Genomic DNA, 22217 nt, shown 5'->3' on the forward strand with positions numbered 1-22217 from the left:
TTTTCCCTCCTTTCCCATGCACAATTGCTTCTCGGTGACCACCCTTGTATCCTCCCATGCAAGTAGCCCACCTCTCCTTTCCCTTTCCTCTCTGGCCATTGGCTGTCCTCCTTTGCTGATTCTGAGATTTTCACCATAGGTGGCCACTCAGAAGAAGGATTGATCATCCCCCTTGACTCAGCATCATCCCCCTTGACACAGCACTGTTGTGGCCACATCCGGCTTATCTGTGCCTGGGCTTGGAGGTTTCTCATTCTGGAGGAGTGAGGAAAAACTGGAGAGGCTGTGGAGGATGCCTGCCTGGATGGAGCCTGTGGAGACAGACTGAAGGTCCTCAATGTCTTGAGACAGGCAAAGTGGAGCCTCAGGGCACCACAGGAATAGCATGCACCTGCTTGAAGGGGGGTGTCACAGATAAGGGAGTGATTCCTGATAGTGACAGGAAGAGAAAACCTCCGCAAAGTGCTGCTTGGAAAGGTAAGATTGGATGTGAAGAGAAAGAAATGTCCCTCGGAGGGTTGCCCTCTGATGCCAGAGTTCACCCAGAGGGTGCCTGGATTGTCCCATGGCTTTGAGCTTCAAGGAACAAGCAGGGATGAGGGGAGAAACTTGAGAAAAGGCAGAGAAATGCGGGTGTGAGGGCTGGGTAGGAAAGCAAGGAAGAGTCCAACCTGGGGGACTGGAAAGAGCTGCCACATGGACAGTGTAGGGCAACTTGCAATGGAGATGGCCCAGGGCTGCAGCAAGGCTGAATGGCCCCACAGGGGGCTGAGGCCTCTGTCCCCCTGGCAATGGCAGCTGCCCATGCCACCAAGGCCTGTGACAGGAAACTGGATTTGGAGGGTCTTCTCTTCTGCCCTCCAAGAGCCTGGGGGTCAGGGCTTGGTCTTTCTGCTTCATAAAAAAAATCCAAATGGGTTTTGCAGCATTACAGCCACCGACACAGTACCTTTGCCTACCTGCTGGTTTGGCCTCTAATTAGCTCCTCTAACGAGTCCATGGGGACGCTTTGTCAGCGATGGCCCTCAGCGGGACCCATCAATGTTTGAAGGTATTTTCAGGGTTGCTTCTGACTTACATTCCTTGAGTGGTTGGTTCAGCCTGCTCTCAGTAGCTCAGGTTCATGGCAGGAGCCCCCAATGCCCTAAGGAGGTATTTGCCTTTTTGTCATTTCCTTCAAGTCTTGAAGAGCTGTGCAGCTAATTGAATCTGTTCCATTCACGTAGATAAGAGAGAGGATTTCAAAGCGCATTTGAAAGTAATTATTTTTCATTTCATAGGTTATATTTTGCTCCTGATTAGGTTAGAGAGGAGGTTCTAGCAGCAATCTCCAAGTGATAATGATGCAGAGGATCTCCTCAGGATATCTGGACTGGTAGGAATCGCAGTCCCTTGAGGTCTGACACAGGATGGACAACCTTGCTCTGAATGTCCCCAAGACCACCCTCTTTCTCATTGTCCCCTGGGACTCACATCCCTTCTCCTTACATCAGACTTCTCCCCTCAATTCTGCAGGTGGGTGCTGCAGCTCCTTTGCACCATCCCCACCTGTTTGCCTTAGAGGACTGGCTGCACTCAGGTGCAGAAGAATTATTCAGATCTGCAAGCAATGTCAAGAATGATCAAGTGTCATAAATAGGCCAACAGCCTCCACAAGCAGATGCCAATTCCAAGCTGTCTCTGATGAGGTGCCTTTCTGCAAGGGACACTCTCATGAGAAATCTTTTAGGCTGTTAGATACAGAAAGATAGATCTAAACAGAAGGGAAGAGCTGGGTAAGGAGACCGTTTGGCTGCAGGAAGACACGCAAGTTTTTCCTTCCTGAAGCTAAAAACAGCAGTACAGGTGAGAGGTACCTAAAAGACCAAAGAGTAAAGGGAGGAGAAAACTGGTGAATAACTGAAAGAGCCTTTGCTGAGACAGTTGCTGAAAAGATGACTTCAGAAGTCGTCACTGTCTCCTGCCCAGGTGCAAATATGTTAAAGATGAGAGAAAATAAGGGTGTGGTATAACCGTAATAATAATGGTGAAGTTCTGGTATAAAATCAATATTTCCTTGAAGTATGGCTTTTGAAAGCTCCTTGAATTGGCAGAGGTCACTTGTGAGAAAGGACAAGTAAATGTTGCAGCTGTCTTGGAAGCAGTCCATAAGTTTTCTGCCAGGGAAACCCATTCTAGTCATCACTTCTCGTGTTCTAAGAGGAGATGTTCACTTGGGAGTTGGTAACTGCAGTCCCAGACAAAGGTAAGGGCGTGCGGTTGGCCATTCACCAGCAGCTTCCTGCAGATTTCTTCTTCCAATATGGCTTGTTCTGCAACCCAGGGACACAGTCAGCACAGCTCAGCCTGAAGGCCAAGAGGTACATGGAGCACAGCACAGGCCTGCTCAGGTTTCCTGTGACACTCATCACTAAGTCCTGCATGTGGAAAGGTCTTCTGCTCAGATTCTCTCAACCTCCTGATGAAGGTTAGAAGGAGAACGACATCTCCTTTAGACCGCTAGAGAAAGGGACCTTTACTTGAAGGCCTTGGTTGAAGGGAAAGTGGAAGATGATCTGCAGGAGCGGGCTGGAAGCTAGGACCATGCATGGCAGTCAGTGAGCTGAAGGGAATGTGCTCGAGCTTGTAGGTCACTAACCCTGGGAAGACAAGGAGTGTGAATAGACACAACAATTAACATGCTGAGCCATGCTGAGAGAGCATAGGGGAGTGGGGGACGGATGCTGGGAAGGAAAGGTAACACCTTGCTGTTAATTGATGGTAGTTAACCATGAGTTGGGGATTGCCTAGTATGCAATGCTTAGCTTCAAGAACCAATCTGTTTAAAACACGCAGCTTCAAGAACCAATCTGTTTAAAACGCGCAGCTTCTGAAATGTATATAAACTCGTGCTACTGTACAATAAATTGACATTGGCTTGTATCACCCTGCGTCCCGTCAATCCATCGCAGCAATGATCCCTGACCAACATGGCACAGACGCTTTCTGGACCTGTTTTGAACAAAAGACAAGGCAGGAATGGTGAAAAATGTAGATGGCACCTTTCAGTCAAGAATGGGTGACTCTGGTAAAGTAGAAATCAAGAGCAAGGCAAGTCATCAAGACAAACTGTAGCAGGGCTGAGTAGAGGGGAAAGATCCCCTCCACCAACCCTTGGGCAGTGCTCTTCCTAATGCTGCCCAGGATGCCACGGGCCTTATTTGAAAGGTGCAAAGCCAGGAGAAGAGGAGGCTTTGGGGACACCTAATAACAGCCTTCCCATACCTTCTTGGGCCATATCAGCAGGAAAAGGCAGCCAGGTTCTTGCCTCTTGTGCGTGATGGGACTGTGAGGGCCAATGGGCATCAGCTGAAGTAGGGGAAGACAAAGTCCTTCCCCATGAAGACAGTCAAGCAGCGGAGCAGATGTCCCACAGAGCTTGTGCCATGTCCATCCTTGGAGCTTTTCAAGCCCCACTTGAAGGAAAGCCTGAGCTACTTGCTTCAACCCCATAACTGATCGTTCTCTGAGCAGCATGTAGGCCTGGACACCTCCGGAGGTCCCTTCCAGCATGAATGATTCTGGATCTCCATCCACCATGGATCTTGCCTTCATGATGTCAGGGAAATCACTCCGGTTTCCAGCAGCGGTTGAAGCCTAACAGAAAGTGTGTCAGGTGACCTGCGACATTCTTTTCCCACTCCAAGCTTTGCTGCTCAGATGCAGGGCTGCTTGGCTGCTTCCTATGGATTCCTGTTCTTCACCCTTTCCTACCTTTTTCCCTCCTTTCCCATGCACAATTGCTTCTCGGTGACCACCCTTGTATCCTCCCATGCAAGTAGCCCACCTCTCCTTTCCCTTTCCTCCCTGGCCATTGGCTGTCCACCTTTGCTGATTCTGAGATTTTCACCATAGGTGGCCACTCAGAAGAAGGATTGATCATCCCCCTTGACTCAGCATCATCCCCCTTGACGCAGCACTGTTGTGGCCACATCCGGCTTATCTGTGCCTGGGCTTGGAGGTTTCTCATTCTGGAGGAGTGAGGAAAAACTGGAGAGGCTGTGGAGGATGCCTGCCTGGATGGAGCCTGTGGAGACAGACTGAAGGTCCTCAATGTCTTGAGACAGGCAAAGTGGAGCCTCAGGGCACCACAGGAATAGCATGCACCTGCTTGAAGGGGGGTGTCAGAGATAAGGCAGTGATTCCTGATAGTGACAGGAAGAGAAAACCTCCGCAAAGTGCTGCTTGGAAAGGTAAGATTGGATGTGAAGAGAAAGAAATGTCCCTCTGAGGGTTGCCCTCTGATGCCAGAGTTCACCCAGAGGGTGCCTGGATTGTCCCATGGCTTTGAGCTTCAAGGAACAAGCAGGGATGAGGGGAGAAACTTGAGAAAAGGCAGAGAAATGCGGGTGTGAGGGCTGGGTAGGAAAGCAAGGAAGAGTCCAACCTGGGGGACTGGAAAGAGCTGCCACATGGACAGTGTAGGGCAACTTGCAATGGAGATGGCCCAGGGCTGCAGCAAGGCTGAATGGCCCCACAGGGGGCTGAGGCCTCTGTCCCCCTGGCAATGGCAGCTGCCCATGCCACCAAGGCCTGTGACAGGAAACTGGATTTGGAGGGTCTTCTCTTCTGCCCTCCAAGAGCCTGGGGGTCAGGGCTTGGTCTTTCTGCTTCATAAAAAAAATCCAAATGGGTTTTGCAGCATTACAGCCACCGACACAGTACCTTTGCCTACCTGCTGGTTTGGCCTCTAATTAGCTCCTCTAACTAGTCCATGGGGACGCTTTGTCAGCGATGGCCCTCAGCGGGACCCATCAATGTTTGAAGGTATTTTCAGGGTTGCTTCTGACTTACATTCCTTGAGTGGTTGGTTCAGCCTGCTCTCAGTAGCTCAGGTTCATGGCAGGAGCCCCCAATGCCCTAAGGAGGTATTTGCCTTTTTGTCATTTCCTTCAAGTCTTGAAGAGCTGTGCAGCTAATTGAATCTGTTCCATTCACGTAGATAAGAGAGAGGATTTCAAAGCGCATTTGAAAGTAATTATTTTTCATTTCATAGGTTATATTTTGCTCCTGATTAGGTTAGAGAGGAGGTTCTAGCAGCAATCTCCAAGTGATAATGATGCAGAGGATCTCCTCAGGATATCTGGACTGGTAGGAATCGCAGTCCCTTGAGGTCTGACACAGGATGGACAACCTTGCTCTGAATGTCCCCAAGACCACCCTCTTTCTCATTGTCCCCTGGGACTCACATCCCTTCTCCTTACATCAGACTTCTCCCCTCAATTCTGCAGGTGGGTGCTGCAGCTCCTTTGCACCATCCCCACCTGTTTGCCTTAGAGGACTGGCTGCACTCAGGTGCAGAAGAATTATTCAGATCTGCAAGCAATGTCAAGAATGATCAAGTGTCATAAATAGGCCAACAGCCTCCACAAGCAGATGCCAATTCCAAGCTGTCTCTGATGAGGTGCCTTTCTGCAAGGGACACTCTCATGAGAAATCTTTTAGGCTGTTAGATACAGAAAGATAGATCTAAACAGAAGGGAAGAGCTGGGTAAGGAGACCGTTTGGCTGCAGGAAGACACGCAAGTTTTTCCTTCCTTTCCAGTACAGGTGAGAGGTACCTAAAAGACCAAAGAGTAAAGGGAGGAGAAAACTGGTGAATAACTGAAAGAGCCTTTGCTGAGACAATCTGCTGAAAAGATGACTTCAGAAGTCGTCACTGTCTCCTGCCCAGGTGCAAATATGTTAAAGATGAGAGAAAATAAGGGTGTGGTATAACCGTAATAATAATGGTGAAGTTCTGGTATAAAATCAATATTTCCTTGAAGTATCGCTTCTGAAAGCTCCTTGAATTGGCAGAGGTCACTTGTGAGAAAGGACAAGTCAATGTTGCAACTGTCTTGGAAGGAGTCCGTAACTGCAGCTCGGGGAAGCACAGGCTGCACGGCCCCCCATGGTGAGGGGTGTGCCATCAGTTAGAGTCCCCTTGGGTGACATTTCTGGCACCTGAGCGGGTAACTGTCCAGGTGGATTTTCCAAGGGTAAATCCTGCCTCGCCAACCTGACAGCCTGCAGTTGTGCGTGAGGAGCTCCACAGTGGATGTCATTTCCCTCGGCTTCAGTAAAACTGTTGTCATGGTCTTCATCAGCATTCTTCTGCCCACGTGAGGCCATGACACTCTGGGTGGGAACAGAAAGAGATGGGTAAAACACCAGCGGGATGGTCAGGCTGAGAGAGCAGTGGGGAAGGGCTCACACCCCACCTGGAGGCCACTGGGACATACTGGCGCAGTGTGGGCTGAAGAGGGTCCCAATCGGAAAGTCAGCCAAGTAAGGACAATCGCACCAATGTGGCTACATGTCATCCTACTTTATTTAGCAACTTTGTCATATTTATACTTCTAATACACTGTACACGCGGTAGCTGCCCGACAGTCATTGGTTGTCGGTTACGTATTCCTGTTACCTGTTGATTGGTTGTCATGCTGCAAGCGCCTAATAAGGATGTGCTAACCTAGCGGTTTTCATATCTTGCTTGGCATCCGGCCTTCTTCTTGTACAATGCTCATTATTCTTTATTCTGCCTATTCAAGGACAGTACAAGATCTTCAAAGTAACTTTGTAATCTGCAGGCCAGGGTTGTCCAACTCCTGCAAGGGTACAGTATGCCCTCGTTCTGCCAAGAATTCCCCTACACATCCCTCTTTTTCTTTTTGGACAACCCAGCCACTATCAACAATTGATTCCAAATCTTTCTTCATACAGGAGAAAATACAACAAAAGATAACAAGCACAGGAAAGATAACAACAAAAATTTAATCCCTTCCATCAATCAGGTTTTCTACCAGCCAGTGATTCCCCATGCCTTAATTAAGCCACTTGTCATAAGGATTTTCAGTAACACTGTGTTTCTTCATATTATCTTGCAGTTGGGAAAGCTTTTTGTGAATGGACTCAGAATGATCAGCAAGATTCATAGAGCACATTCCCTCAAAATCCTCACAGACGTGTCCTTGTGCTAATAACAGAAAATCAATGGCAGCTCGATTTTGTCTTACAGCATGCCATATACTGTCGACATCAGTGGTGGGCCATCTAATACTCTGGAGGTAATGTTAATTTGTTCTCTCTCCAACAAGCCAACTGTCTCAACTGAGTGAGAGCCTTGGCAGAAGCAACTTGTGGTGTAAAGAGTGATGCTAAAATGACAGATGGACGTTCCCACAACTCACATCATCTGTACATTCAGGTCCCAATTGGTATACACTACGACTGATGCGTTTAAACTTGTTACTTATGTTAAGCATTTGATGGATACTAGGGGCAAATAATGTTAGTTTGCCAAAGTAGCATGGTCCTCCCTGTGCCCTTGCAGGTACGGCGGGCCAGGCACCATCTCCGCAAACGAGGAATACTCCCCGAGGCAACATCTTTGCTTTTTCATTTGTCTCACCAGACCATGAAACAGGCCAAGTCCAACCGTTACAGTAACCGGTGATGTTAGAATGCCAGGGGGACCCCGGGGCAATCCAAGTATTGTAATTTCTTGGTTTGTGGATCCTAAAATTACCTGAGTCAATGTCTTGCTTGTAAAACCCCCAAAACAAACAGTAGTTTCCCGGCATAGATCCTAAGATGTCAAGCTCCTGAGGTTCCATGCCGGTAACATTCAGGCCCTGTGCAATTTGGAATGCTTGAGCCCCCGAGGGGTGCCTTGGAATACCAAGTGATTTGCACCAATCGGCTTGCACAGATCCACTGTTGATGGTGCAAAAGTCATTTGCTGCTTGGTCGAGGTAGTCGGAGTATATTTTACCTGTTGTCCAGTGCCCAAACTCCTTCATATGGTTTAAAGGGACCCCAATCAAACAGGTACGAAATGGGCCAGATGGGGTAGCTAACGATAAGCAAAATGAATCTTGCCCTGTCTTGTTGGCCCAGGTAACCCACGTGTTCATTTGTGGTTGGACAGGAACCCATGCTGTTCCTTGTGAGGGCATGCTGATGATTCCTATCAGCCCTACAAGCAGATCAAACAATTTCATTATCTGGCAATCTTGTTCCCAACTGACAAAACAAGCACCACAAGCCAAGAGCTTGTCTTTTCTTTGTAGCTAAAACAACAGTTACGTTTTTTGTCAAGGCCCACCAAGAGAGAGCTTCTATTCTGCTGTCAATACTTTCTGGCATCCATATTGCTGGAAAATGTTGATTTGGCTTAAGGTTCAAAAATTCCCTACAAGTATTTTCAAAAGTAATATTAGCAAAGCTCTTTTGACAGTCTAAGTACAAAGCATAATCTTTTCGCAAGTGGCTACAACCTATAACAAAATTCTGTCTACAGTTACCACAACTTAATATTATTGCTGCTCGTTCCTTATAGTTTCCACAAACAGCATTCTTCGTATTACAAATTTTTGTCAAAAAAGCATTACAAGCTCGTGACCCAAATGATTGTCTTCTCGCTGCTGTCAACAGCACGTCTTCTATGGTGGGATGGGATTGGCCCAAGTTCTGCACAGAGTTTGTTAACGACTGGTTGGAGATAAAGCTGTCACCTATATTTTCTCCGTTCGTCTGGAGTTGACATGCAGGGCGGACAAATCTGCTAGGGACCCATAGAGGTCCTTTATCTGTGGAAACACAAAAATATCCTCTACCGATGAACAACACTGGACTGGGTCCTTCCCAGTTGCCTGTAGTCATGTTCTTAGAATGAACCTGTAACCCAGGAATGGCCTGTGTTTGACTTCCCTGAATAGCCTGAGGATGTATAACAACGGGGGCCCTTCTCTTCCTTCTGCCAGGGACAAATAATTCAATGTCAACAGCACCTTGTTTAATGGCTTGGTTACATCAGTCTTTTCTGGTGTCTTTCATGTCACTTAGCTGTTGTCCATGCGGCATCACACTCCATTTGATTGGTCCCGGAGTGGCGCCCACACGCTGCTCCCCCCTTGTGCAGGCATCCTGCTTTCTCTCATCTTTCTGTCCAAGTCTCTTACCTCTCTGCGAATGCAGTTTCTTTGTCTCCCTTGGCCTTGCACATGTCCTTCACAACACCTGCAGCTTGTTAGAGCTGCGGCCTGTTATTACAACCAAGTTAGTTGGTCTGGATTGCTCATAATTTGCCAGTGTTCTTCCAGCCACTGCACATTTTGGAGTCTGTTTTGACTTGCATCACCACAATTGGTGACACCAACGTGCTGATGTGACCCAGTAAGGGGTATCCTAAGGAGACCCTGAGACTGTGCCGACATGACCCTGCTAAGGGGCGTCAGGAGCAGATCCTGAGATTGTGACCAGTGGGTTGCTGGGGAGATGGAGCCTGGTGAAGCGGAATAGCGCAGCGGGGCGGCTGCAAGATCCCGGGAGACCGTGACACCAGAAAGGTGAGCCACCAGGGACAGCATGGGGACTCATTTAAGGAAGATACCATGGTGCTGTCAGTGTGGAAGTTAGTGTTACAGTGTAGGACAAGGCCTCAAGGACAAGAGTCCAAGTACTGATAGCCTGATGAATAGAGACTTGCTAGACTTGTAGGGCACAAGCCCTGGGAACAAAGGAACAAGCTAACTGCAGATCCCTGAGCCGTTACAGCTGGGGAGGCAACCAGACGGACAGAGAAACAAGTACCCAGGTAAGGGAACGGATAGCGCCAACATGTAACTTTGTTAATCAAGAAAGCCGCGTAGAACGAAACCCCCCAGTTTTGGAATAGAAATTGTGGCTATGTCAAAGTAAAGTAATAAGTTCTTATTGTTCTACCGGTGTGCCTTAAATATCAGCCAATCAGTGTTTTTTACGCTTAAGATTTAACCAATCAGCGTGTAATATGTAGAAGGTAGAAACATATGTAATTGTAAGAAAATAAACCGACAACTTGCTTGCATCAAGCCGCGTCCCGTCTCTTCATTCGCCGCAAATTGGTGACCCTGACGTGATCCGGTGAAGGATCTGATGTGGAGGGGCTCTCGAGTCGCCTAACTGAGCGACATGCAGCGAATCCCACAGAACTTTGAATGATCTGCTGAAGGGAAGCGGGAGCCGGCCGGCCATAAATCCCTCCGGAGTTGAGAGGTGAGCTGTGGGAAATTCGTAATGGGGAGTCAGGTTTCATCCCCAGAAAGAAGCGTCTATGAGCTTATGAAAGGTCTCCTTAACAAAGATAAGAAAAGTATTTCTGGGCATGACCTTAAAGCAATGCTTCAGTGGGTGCAAGTAAATATGCCTGCAGTGACCGCAACTACAATTCTCACGCGGGAACTTTGGGACGATACAGGGGTGAAATTGTGGGATTCTGCGACAAAGGGCAATACTGAGTCCCACCGTCTGCTCTCTTCGTGGAGAGTTATTTTTGAGACTCTGAAAGCACAAAAAGAAAAGGCAGAGGAAGGAGAGGCGGAGGAGTCGCAAGCTCCTATAGACCTGTCCTTATCAGCCTCTAAATCACAGTGCTCTAAACCCCTGGGTGTTAATGCAGTGGAGTATCCTCCAGAAGATGACCCCTTTGACCCAGGACCGGTAGACCCTGAACAAGAACCTGATTTATACCCTCCTGATCTGCGTGATGTGTGGGCAAAAATAAAGAAACAAGCCTTAAAGGAGGGGGATTTAGAAATGGCTAAAACTATAGTTGCTCCGGTCTTATATTCTCAGGGTCGGGCAGGCGGAGCACGATGGGAGGCTCTTTCTTTTTCGGTTGTTAAAGTACTGCGCTGCACGGTTACGGAACATGGTATTTCTTCTCCCTGTTTTATAAGTCTGTTATCTTCTGTGTTTGATGCTTATGTCATGACTCCTCATGATTTGAAATCTTTAGCACGATTGCTACTAACCCCGACGCAGTACACGTTATGGGAGTCGCACTGGAGAGGGGGACTGCAAGCCCTCCTGCTCACGTACGTTAACCATAATGATGCTGCATTAGCTGCACTAACAATAGAGCATCTTACGGGCACCGGTGCACGTGCTGATCCGGTAGCGCAGGCTCAACACTGCCCCCGTGCGGCTCTCGAGGCAATTAGAGAAGAAGCGAAAAAGGCTTTTTTCCAGGTTCCTGACGTACAAAAGCCACAAAAAGCTTTTACTAACATCACTCAGGAGTCTCGAGAACCTTATATGCAGTTGATTGATAGACTAAAACAGGCTTTGGAACGTCAAGTAGATAATGCGGAAGCTCGGGATATATTGATAACAAAACTAGCTGTTGAAAATGCTCATGTTGATTGTAAAAGGCTATTGAAGTCTCTTCCCAACCCGAACCCCACTCTGGTGGAAATGGTGGAAGCATGTAACCGAATCGGTACGGTTGACCACAGGATTGAAGCTATGGCTGCTGCTTTTGCAGCGATGCGTGGTGTGGGGAATTGCTATGGTTGTGGTAAGCCTGGTCATCTAAAGAGAAATTGTCTTGCTCGGGCTGCAGGGAATAGACAACAACCTCCTGGTCCTGGAGTTTGTCTGAAATGTCGGAAAGGGCGTCATTATGCTAATCAATGTCGATCTAAGGATGACTTCCAGGGACAACCGATACAGGGAAACCGACCGCGGAGTGCGGGGCAGCAACGCGCACAGACACAAGTGCCACAGCTGACATTTCAACAACCTCGGAGAGAAGCACCGACACCTCAAGTCCCTGTCCAGCAACCTCAGGCAGCGCCGGATTGGACCTGGCAACCTCACACACAGTAACACTGCTCGATTCCTCGGTTCATTTATTATCAAGAAATGTCAAAGGATCATTACCCCCTGATACACAAGCTCTGTTAATTGGTAGATCTTCCACAACATTGTCTGGTCTCTTTGTTTTACCAGGTGTTTGTTACCTTCGCAGGCACGCGGTGACCTGGTTCAGGAACGACACGGCAGCCAACCCCTGGCCGCACGGTCCATCAGCTCACAGACACCAATGTGGTGGATGGCAAATGGCGTTTATTGCTGAGCGGCGCGGCACTATATAGCCTAGGTTTACAGTGTCACTTCCGTCTGCTTACATCATAAACTAAAAGCTGTTGGCTACCTGTAGGGGGGCCCTGTGTTTCTGTACAGCGCGACATCTTCCGGCCACCAGGCCCTACCTAGCAACATTTCCCCTCTCCCTATGCTTAACTAAACAGGCTAAAACAGTAATAGTAAAAATATTTCTAAAAAAGAGTACCAAAGATCAGGCACACTGGGCAAGTGGCACTTGGGGGGTGACTGGGGGTAATGGAGTGTAGCTTGGGATACCTGGGGATAGCCAGGGAATATTGGGGGAAAGTACTGACCAAGTACATTTTTAAAGCAGTTGTTGGTGTTCTACAAACACGATGTTGACCTTTTCTAGCCGGCTCTTGACAAAGGACACGAGCCTGTTTAATATATAGGGTCCGAAGATCAGTGTCAGCAGGATCATTGCAATCGGTCCTACCAAGGTGGATATCAGGGTGGTTAGCCACGGAGATTGGTTAAACCATGATTCAAACCACCCTTGTTGGGCTTCCCTGTCTCTTTTTCTTTGAGCCAATCTCTCTCTCAATTTGGCCATCGAGTCTCTAACCACTCCGGTGTGGTCAGCATAGAAGCAACGTTCCTCTTTCAGGGCGGCACAGAGGCCTCCTTGTTGCATAAACAGGAGGTCTAATCCCCGTCTATTCTACAAAACAACCTCTGAAAGCGAGAAGAGGGATCGCTCCAAAAAGGTCATGGATTTCTCAATTTTTTGTAGGTCTTCATCGATGGCGGCTTGCAGTTGAGACAGGCCTCGTTGCTGGGTCACCAGGGAGGTCACTCCCATTGCCGTGCCAGCTGCTCCCAAACCAAGCAGCGTCGCTATAGTTACAGCTGTCAGTACTTCTCTTTTTTGAAGTCTGCTATTAGCTTCTCCCCAATAACGGTACATTTCTTCTTCTGGATGGTATAGGATCCTAGGAACAATCAGTATTTGTACACAAAAGTCAGCAGAGTCATCAAAAAGTTTAAGGGACACACAGGGGGTTACTCCCGATTGATGGCAGATCCACATTCCGGGTGCAGACGGGATCGCCAATTACAGGTCTTGTCAACAGCAACGGGTTTTGCGCAAACAGCACTATCCCAGCTTGCTGGGGTGGCATTACCGATACATACGCCCAGGCCCCTGACTTGGTTCAAGGTGATTCCTTTCCATGGTGTGTCCCACCTACACTGGGTTGGACTGCTGTCTGATGAATAGTCAAAGGAAGCATCGAGGGCAACGCCCTCGTAGAAGAGGGGGTACACGTCATAACATAACCAACAGGAATTTTTGAGATCCAGGTTTGACTGATTCAGCGACCGGAAGGTGGCATCTAACACGCTAAAAAATGGTTTGCCGGGCAAATGGTGAGAGTTCATGTTTGGTTGGCTTGAGGGAACTATTTGCTTGGTTGGTAAGGGATCGCTTGGGACGGGGGTGGAAGTCGGCAAGCTTTCTTTTCTTTGCTGGTTATCGCTTTTGATCGCGACGTTGGGGCCAATCGCTGTACCACTTTCTACTTCCTGTTTTTTTAATAAAAAACAGTCCCCCCCTATCTGTGCCGGGTAGCCAGTATCTATTTCCCCAAGTTTTACCGATGGTCCATCCCAGGTCGTTTTCATTGGTTACGTTTAAGAAGATGTATTGGCAGTCACATATTTTATTGAACCCCTTGCAGCGGCACACTGGCCCTCCCATCCCGTCTACTGTCCAAGGGGTACAGCCTGTTGGCCCCCAACTGGTCTTAAGAAACGGGTCTGATTTCGCTACCTTCCAGCCAGACGCGATGGTTTCACAGCCCCAGTGAGAACAGCAATACTGATAAGGGACGTTACAATAAGATTTGCCGGGGTTAGAGCTGGGACACATATAATACATTACAGTATTCAAACAGGGGGTTGAGAGGATTAGGTCACAGAGATATACTTGGAAGCTGGGGGGCCCTGGGGTGACAATCTTTCGTAGTATCTTCTGGTCCTCCCATCTCGCCAGTACCCATTCCCACGGCTGATGTTCATACAAGCCGCTAGACGGCGTTATGAACCCCAAAATTGAAATCACACAATAACATTGCAGCCTCCCCCCCCCCCCCCCCCCCCCCCGCGGGGGCTGTTTCGCCATTGTCTGGACTCCGCCGGTGCAGAGCCCTCAGATGTGGACAGGCTGCTTGCCGAGTCGTCATCTTCTCTTGTCACCAGGGTATATGGGTTACGGGGGTGTCCGATGATCTGGTCCTGCAGACAAAACCTCACAGTTTTCATTAGTTTTATTCTGAAGGTCTGGCTTGATAGACTTAAGTGGACACCATTTGATTCTGCTATCTTTTCTGACCTCAGCATACCCTCGCCCTGTCAGAACTAATTTCCACCCTTGTTCCCACCCTCCTAGCTCATTTCTGATCATGACCGACGGGCCTTCTTCTAGCGCTCGAGTGGCCCAGTGCTTCTGGGCAGGGCTATTCACCTCACCTCCCCTGGGGAACTGGTTTAGAGCTAACAGGGCTGTCGCTAATAAGTGTGCCTGATCCCCTGAGGGAATGGCGTTGGTAAAACCTTCTGGTTTTGCTAATACCTCTAATTTAGATTTCAGAGTTTGATTTGCCATATCATATTGGTACTCTAGTGGGGTTGACTCCACTAGACCACAATGGTGCTTTTTGACAGTGGGGACATGTAGCTACTATATGTTTCGCGTCAGTGGCCGAAATCCCACATCTCTTTGCTAGCGCTTTAGCTCTAATGTGGAGGGACTCATGTAATTGGCAGGCATCTCTTAGTGTCCACAACCCTTTTGCAGCGGCATCTGCTTTGTCGTTGCCGATTTGGAAGAACCCTTTGATTGGGTTATGGCTGTTGACGTGGATAACCGATATAGTGCCCTTTTGGGAAAAAAACGCTTCTTGTAGCATCAGAGCTGTTGTGGATGTTGACACGCCGGGCCCTGACATGGCTAAGCAAAGCTGGGCCACGAACATTGAATCAGTTACTATGTTGAGTTGTATGTCGGGAACAGTCTGCACGCCAGCACTACGGCTGTAGCTTCCAGCTGTTGGACTGAGATCGCACGATCGATCATTTTGACACAGTGCCATTCTCCTCCCGATTGCCATACTGCTGCCGCTGTTGAGGTCGCTGAGGATGCGTCTGTGAAGACCGTTGGTCCCTGTTGGGGCCGGTCCATGATCTTCTTTGGGAGGTCAATGTCGAGAATAACTAGCATTTGAGTCCAGGGGGGCTTTGTGGCATACCGGACTTCTCCCCCAAATCCGGCGAGGGCTATAGCTAGATATTCTGACATTGCCACTGATTGTGTTGGGAGCTGTTTGCGAAAGGGCAGGTATATTCTGGCAGGTTTGGTTCCCAGATGTCTTAGGGCGAGTTTTCTGCCTTTCGTGAAGAGGTTACCGAGGCACTCGACTCCTAGAGAGAAGACACGTGACGTTTTTCCCAGGACTATCCATTGTATTGGCTGAGCTTTTTCAGGAGGGCCTTGGGCCAGTGCTCCTACTCCCCCCCCTTCCGTGAAGTGCACATACAGATCAAGTGGTATAGTCGGGTTCCACCTGGCGAGCGTGTTTGTTGACACCTGTTGTTCGATAAAGTCGAGAGAGCTTATTGCTTCTGTGATCAGAGTTTTTTGTTCCCATGGGTTTTTCCCTTTCAAAAGATCGTACAGGGGGGCCATGATTTTGGGAGGGATCAGGACAACATTGTGGAGCCATTGTAAAGACCCCACTAACTGCTGCATGTCATGGAGTGTCTTAATGGTCCGACAGATTTACATTTGGGGGGGGGGGGGTGTTATATAAGAACTTGTGATCCCCATTCCCAAAAAACTTACACAAGGTGCTCTTTTAATTTTTGCACTCGCAATTTCAAACCCGTTTGTCTTGAGGGTTTCTGAAATTATTATCACCAGGTGGTCCACCTGATTTCCTGAGGGTGCAGCAATCAGAATATCATCCATATATGGAATGATAGTTGCAGTCGGGTCACTGCGCCGAACCGGTGCCAGTGCCCGATCCACTGTGATTTGGCAAATAGTGGGTGAATTGATCATTCCTTGGGGCAGCACTTTCCACTGGAAGCGTAAGTTAGGGCGTTGGCTGTTTGGAAACACTACAGAAAAAGCAAACTGCTCCTTGTCCTCCTCATGCAGAGGTATTGAGAAAAAACAGTCTTTAATATCAAGGACAGCACAAGGTTGTCCTTCCGGTATCATGGAGTTCATGGGCAACAATGTTTGAACAGGACCCACTGGCTGGATTTTTTTGTTTACCTCACGCAGGTCATGGAGGAGACGAAACCCCTCGCCTGCTCGTTTGGGTATTACAAAACCTGGGGTGTTCCATGGACTAGTGGAAGGCTCTATATGACCTCGTTGTAGTTCGCGGTCAGCTAACTCAAGAAGGGCATCCATTCGAGGCTTTGACAGGGGCCACTGCTCGACCCACACCGGGTCGGATGATTTCCATGTCAGTCTGATTGGTGGGAGTGGGTGTGCGGCAGTGGCCCTTACCGTAAATTTGTCACTCTGGCTTTTAAAAAGGCTAGGGCGTCCCTTCCCAACAGGGGTGGGACTCCTGACATGACGTATGGGAAGAGGGTAATGGTCTTCTCCGGTCCCTTTTTTTGTGTGAAGCGTGATTGCTACCAAGTGAGCACTCTTCCGAGCTCGGGTTAATCCCCCGACTCCGCCCACCGTGGGGTCGTCTTCCAATTTCCAATGTGGGGGCCAGTTCGTTTCAGGGATAACTGTAACATCTGCTCCGGAATTTAGGGAATTATAGAGGGAACAGATCCCCCATACCACTGGTGGGTTGTCACACTTTACTGCCAGGGCCACCCAGGGGTCTCGCCCCCAAGGGGTGGTCCCTGCTGTCCCTGGGATGTAGGCCAGGTTTGTGGGATCGTCGGCTGGGCCATAAACCTCGCTGCTTCCCTCGGGGGCAACGGGTTCGGGAGTGACCCTCCTTGTCTGGGGTTGTTGTAATGGGGCCGCCTGACATCCCAAGTGGGAGAGGGCTGTGTGCGGCCTGGGGGCCCCCTCCCTTTCCCGTTTCCCTGCTTTTTAAGCCTGCATTCCTTCGCAAAGTGCCCTCTCTTTCCACAGGCCCAACACGGTCCTTTAGATCGGTTTTGCGGGGGGAGTGCCGCTGGTGGGTCTCCCGATTGGGGGCAATTGGTCATCACATGGCCTGGTTGGCCACATTTGAGGCATGTCATCACGCTAGCCAGTGCACGAACAGCCACTTGAATTGGGGCCAGGTGCTCCTCGCTCACAACATGTTTAATCATGTCCGCGAGACTTGACCTCGGTGGCAGTGATTGCAGGATTTCTTTGGTTTTTAGATTAGACTGTTGCCGCAAACAGTCTGCGATGACTGGGCCTTTTGCCTCCGAGGGCAGGGCCAAGGAATCGACTGCTGCTTGGAGGCGATCTACAAACTGTGTAAAACTCTCACTTTCTTTTTGTTTTATTGTGGACCATGGCGATGGCTTGGCAATAACTCTAGAGGTTGTGCGAATAGCCTCTCTAGCTGCACGGGTGGTTGCCATAACTTCATGGGCCCGCAGGCCCTGGGCTTGCGCTTGGGGGGTAATCATTGTTGGGTCTGTACCCATCAACCGCTGTAGGCTGGAGCCGTGTAGCGGATGATCCACCCCGGTCACTTGAGCTAATCACCTCGCACAGTTCTCCTCCCATTCTTGTTTAAACACAATCATCCCTGCCCCATCAAAAATCAACCTACAAATCTGTTTTATATCGAACGGAAGCAAATCATCTCCCCCAAAAAACCCATCTATGAGGGTGGAGACCATGACCGCATTGAGTCCTTTGTCTGTGATTGCTTTAACAATCGCTCGTATATCCTTAGGGCTTAAGGGGGAATGGACCCTCTGTCCCCCGTCTGTCACTCGGACCGGGAATGCTAGTGCGTCCGATGGGGCCCAATCGGCACATGCAATTTGTATTTTTCTCCAATCTGTGAGAGGAATTTCTGTCCCCTTATGTCTTTCTTTCCCCGTGAGTGGTGATATTTTGGTCTTTGTATTTGCCAGCCAAGTCTGCCATGCAGAGTCTGAGCCGGAGTCAGAGCCCGACTGACTGCTCACTTCCGGGTGCTGGTGATATGTGGTCGGGCTTCGGCCCCTCCCTTGCCTTGCGTAATCGGGCGGTTCTTTCCCTTTCTGCCCGCCCCGCCTTCCGCTTGGGGAGGCGCCTGCCTTATAAGGGCAGTTTTGGGGAGGGTCATTCTGATTGGCTTTCTGCCCCTCGCTGGTGCTCTTTTCCCTTTTTTGGTCATGCCAATCACTCTTTTCCTTCCCATTCTCCTCCCCCTCCCCTCGGTGTGTGCCTGTTAACTCTAGCGCTCCCCCCCTGCTCCCGCCGGGGGTGGTCTGGCCCCGCCCTTCCCCTTGCTGCTCGGCGCCATCTTGGGGCGCACAGGGGCGGTGGTTCAGACCATGTAGTTTCGGCCTCGGCTTTCACCTCAGCGCCCCTGGCCTCTGCAGCCAGTTTGCCCCAAAAGGAGTCCGCCGAGGGTCCTGTGGGCGAGTTGGAGAAGGAAGAGTCTGCTGGACGCTGAGTGGGCGCGTCACTGTTCTGTCGGCTTTGAGGGTGGGCGTGATATGGAGAAATAGTGTGAAATGGGGACAATGGACATCGATTGTGATTGTATATGTCTGCTCAAGGAATGTGGGTATGGTGACTGGTCATGGGTGCAGTGTCTGGTCACATAGGCGCACAGCTTTGAGGAGACAACTACAGTTTTGAGGAGATGCCTGCCCTTCTTCCTCTAACAAAGGGGCTATTTAAAAAAGAATGAGAAAAGGATGAGAGATATTCCAATGCTATCTAGAGGGAGGGAGTGCTAAGTCTCCTTGCTGGATAAGATGGGATGGTCACAAGAACATGAATCACCTACAAACCTGCAAGACCACCACATTCCAGGCAACGGACTGATAAGCTAATTAACATACAAAGCGGGGTTTAGGTAACGAATGTGTATAGGTGTTAATTGAATATTCATTTGTTTCATTGTATAAAAGTGAGATGGTTCATCACTTCGGGTATGCACGCTTGTGGAGGATTGATCCCCCGTGCATCTGCACGCAATAAACATACCTACTTTATAACTTTCGAGTTATAGAGTCTAATTCCGCACGTCAGTTTTGGCTAGCCAGGCAGGAGGATTTCTGCTCGGCTGAGGGACCAGCTGCGGAGCGGACGCTCCTAGGAGCGCCCCGGGAGATTTCCTCAGAGGAGCCTCCTTTTCTCCCCGGAGCACCCTGTTTTTCTCCTCCTGTTCACCCGGGAGCAGAAGAGAAACCCCTGGATCCACGCATAAAACGGTATGTTTAGTAACGGGGCGGCTGGTGAGACGCACGGAGATGTCTGGCGCGCAGCGTAGTCCCCAGGAGGGAAGGTACCTTGGGAGGGGGTTTGCTGACCAAGGGGTGGCCGCTAGCGATCTTGAGGGCAGATCGAGCAAACCCGAGGTTACTGCCATTCCTAAAAGCCCGGAGGCCTCGTGACGGAAAGCAGGGGGCGGGACGGAATAAGGCGGAATCTCACAGGAACAAGAGGCACCTCACAGCAAAAGTAAAAGGGAAACTTTTGCGTAGGAAAAAAGGAAGCTAAAAACTTCCTTTAGGTTGTCTTAAGAATTGGGGAATTCCTAGAATGTAACAACTGAAATAGCACTCTGTGTCTTATTTGTTCTATGTGTTGTCTTGTTATATGTTCAAAACTTGGGAGTTATGAAATGTATGTTGAATAATAATAATATTCTCGTAATTCTAGGCAAATAGCGGAAAACTTAACACTCTGCTTAAGACCAGGAAAAAAATTGGTTTTTTCTTTGTTGTTTGTTTTTTGGCAATTGTTCATTGAAATGCGTATTTGTGAACTGTCAGTGTTCCTAAAAGCTGTACATAAGTGCATGGTACCATATAACATACTGCTTGTGTGACTGCGGGCTGCCCGGAGAGTGTGCATGGTGTGATTGAGATGCGCATTTTGATTTTCCGTGTATAGCTTAATTATTTTGACTGAGTCTGAGTGCAAGAGTGCTTGAGACATGCGTTTGAGTGCAAAACGAGTAAGGAGCTCTATCCGTGTTTCCGACCTTGGGTGGCTAAGGCGGCCGGAGAAAAACAAAGTAATTAAAATTGCAAAATGGGAAATGGAAGGAGTAAGCCCTGTGAAAAATCGCCCTTGGGTTGTATATTAAAACATTGGAGTGATATCGTAGGACATAGTGATACCGAAAATATAAGGAAATTGATTAAATATTGTAATCAGTGGTGGCCTTTGTATACATTGGAGAGTGATGCGAAATGGCCTCAGGAGGGAGGAACGTTAGATTGTAACACTCTCCTGCGATTAATGTTGTTTCTGAGGAGAGAGGGAAAATGGGACGAAGTATCATATGCAGACATGTTCTTCATCCTCCAGGACAAACCTGAGTGGCAAAAGGACTGTGGATTAGTACCCCCTCGGGATCTTATGGTACTAGCACTAGGAAGAGTGCGGGATTAACATCACCTGATCTTTGATTATGGCTCTAGAAAAGGATAGGAAAAAAACCCCTGAGACCTAAACTAGAAAATTGTTCTTGTTGAAATTTTTGTGTTAAAAAGCTCAGGTTGCTGTTCCTTCTGTGGAGCAACCAGAATGAAACAGGTTGTAAGATATAAAAACTTGTACTGATGTATGTAAAACCTGAGGCGGGGGTGTGTGTGTGTGTAGAATCAAAGACCTTGTGAAAGTGTTAAAGTATTGGGGTGAGTTTGTACAAAGCCCCGTACCCCCTCGAAGGTGTGACTGAATCATGCTGGGATGCATGGCAGGGTGTTTGCTATTTGCCTGCGAAGGCTGATATGTAATAACACAGACTTAAAGCAACAAGTAGCAGATTTGCATTCAGGGTAAGAAAGAGTTAAAACAGAAGTGCTGTTGCAGAGGCAGGCTTGTGTAACCTGCAGAGCAGGAAGAGCATCTCCTGCCCCGAACCCTTCTGATGGTGGGGAGGAGGGGGTTGCTATTGCTGATAATTGAGCAGAAGGACCTGACAATGTCACCCCGATTGCTGCAGCATTTGCAGTACAACGGGACCGCTAACGGCCCCTTTTAGGGCAGGGAATGGGTATGAGGTGGAATTTTAGCGAATACATAACCAACTTATTTGTTAAACTTCAGTAAAAATAAAAAAAATAAAAAAAAATTGTTACAGTTGTGGGAGCTGCTGGCCACCAGGAAAACATCCTGAAAACTTTAAAGTATAAACTAAGAAAACAAATAAGAATGCCAAATTCACCGAAATCTTTGTTGGGATGAGATTTATTAGAACATCTAGACGTTTAAAGCAGGGCAAATGAAACTAAAAGTTAAATATGATCAAGTAATTGAAATATTGAGCTTATCTTTAATTCAACAGAAAAGAGGAAAAGAGGACCTCCCTGAAGTAAAGGAAATTTTTAACCAGGTGTATCTGAAAATAAATTCCAGGAAAGGTGAAAAATGCTTTACCTGTTACAGTAAAAATGATAAGGGGGAGGCTTGCCCAGTTCAGATAAAAACAATATCCCTTGGTCAGCAAGGCTGTGGGGATATTGGCAGAAAAAGTGAAATAAAACACACTCTGTAGTAGATCTACTAATGTAAATCTGTGTGTTTTGCCATGACAGTGACTTGTTATGGGATGTGCAGATGAAACTGCATTGACAACGAAGTACAAGGAATAAGGCTGGTCAGGTGCCTCCTACCATAGTCAAGGGCAAGACTGGGTTGGCCTCTGTGTTTGCCACCAAGAAGAATCTTGAGCTTCGCTGTTGGCTGCAACCCAGTAGGTGCTGAGCGGTGGGAACATGTGCCATGCCAGACCTTGATGTGAGGAATGGCCCCCTCTGTTATAAGAGGGTCATCCAGGAAGGAAGAACATAAGATGGCCCATTGAGGCACTGATTTGGAAATTGGAAACCGCCTGGTCGACCATGAGGCCAGATGAGTAACAGAGGAGGTAGGAAAGGAGGAATTATCCTTAATACCAGGCGATAAAATCCAAACTCTAAGTACAGATCAAGAGCCAAACTATTCTAAAGAAAACTTAAAGCTAATTCAGGACATGAATGATAAAATAAAATTAAGTAAGTGGACTTATTTAAGGGATGGCCGTATAGTGGTACTATTCAATTTAATATGGACCACAGCCCTATTATTAATAAGACACATTGGGGAGCTGATACTTTATATAAAA

General features: G+C 48.4%; 1 protein-coding gene across 1 annotated transcript in view; it reads right to left on the reverse strand.

Moving 5' to 3' along the window:
* Nucleotides 1-14979: 14979 nt before the first annotated feature.
* The window catches only part of LOC308057440 (uncharacterized protein), a 279898-nt gene continuing 272660 nt past the window's right edge, over nt 14980-22217 (reverse strand). Inside the window, exon 3 of the mRNA XM_080411545.1 lies at nt 14980-15913. Within this exon, the coding sequence (XP_080267671.1) occupies nt 15907-15913 (7 nt within the window). The 3' untranslated portion in view covers nt 14980-15906. The remainder of the gene's footprint in view (nt 15914-22217) is intronic.

The sequence above is a fragment of the Falco punctatus genome (assembly GCF_963210335.1).
Source record: "Falco punctatus genome assembly, contig: scaffold_30, whole genome shotgun sequence".
NCBI lineage: Eukaryota > Metazoa > Chordata > Aves > Falconiformes > Falconidae > Falco > Falco punctatus.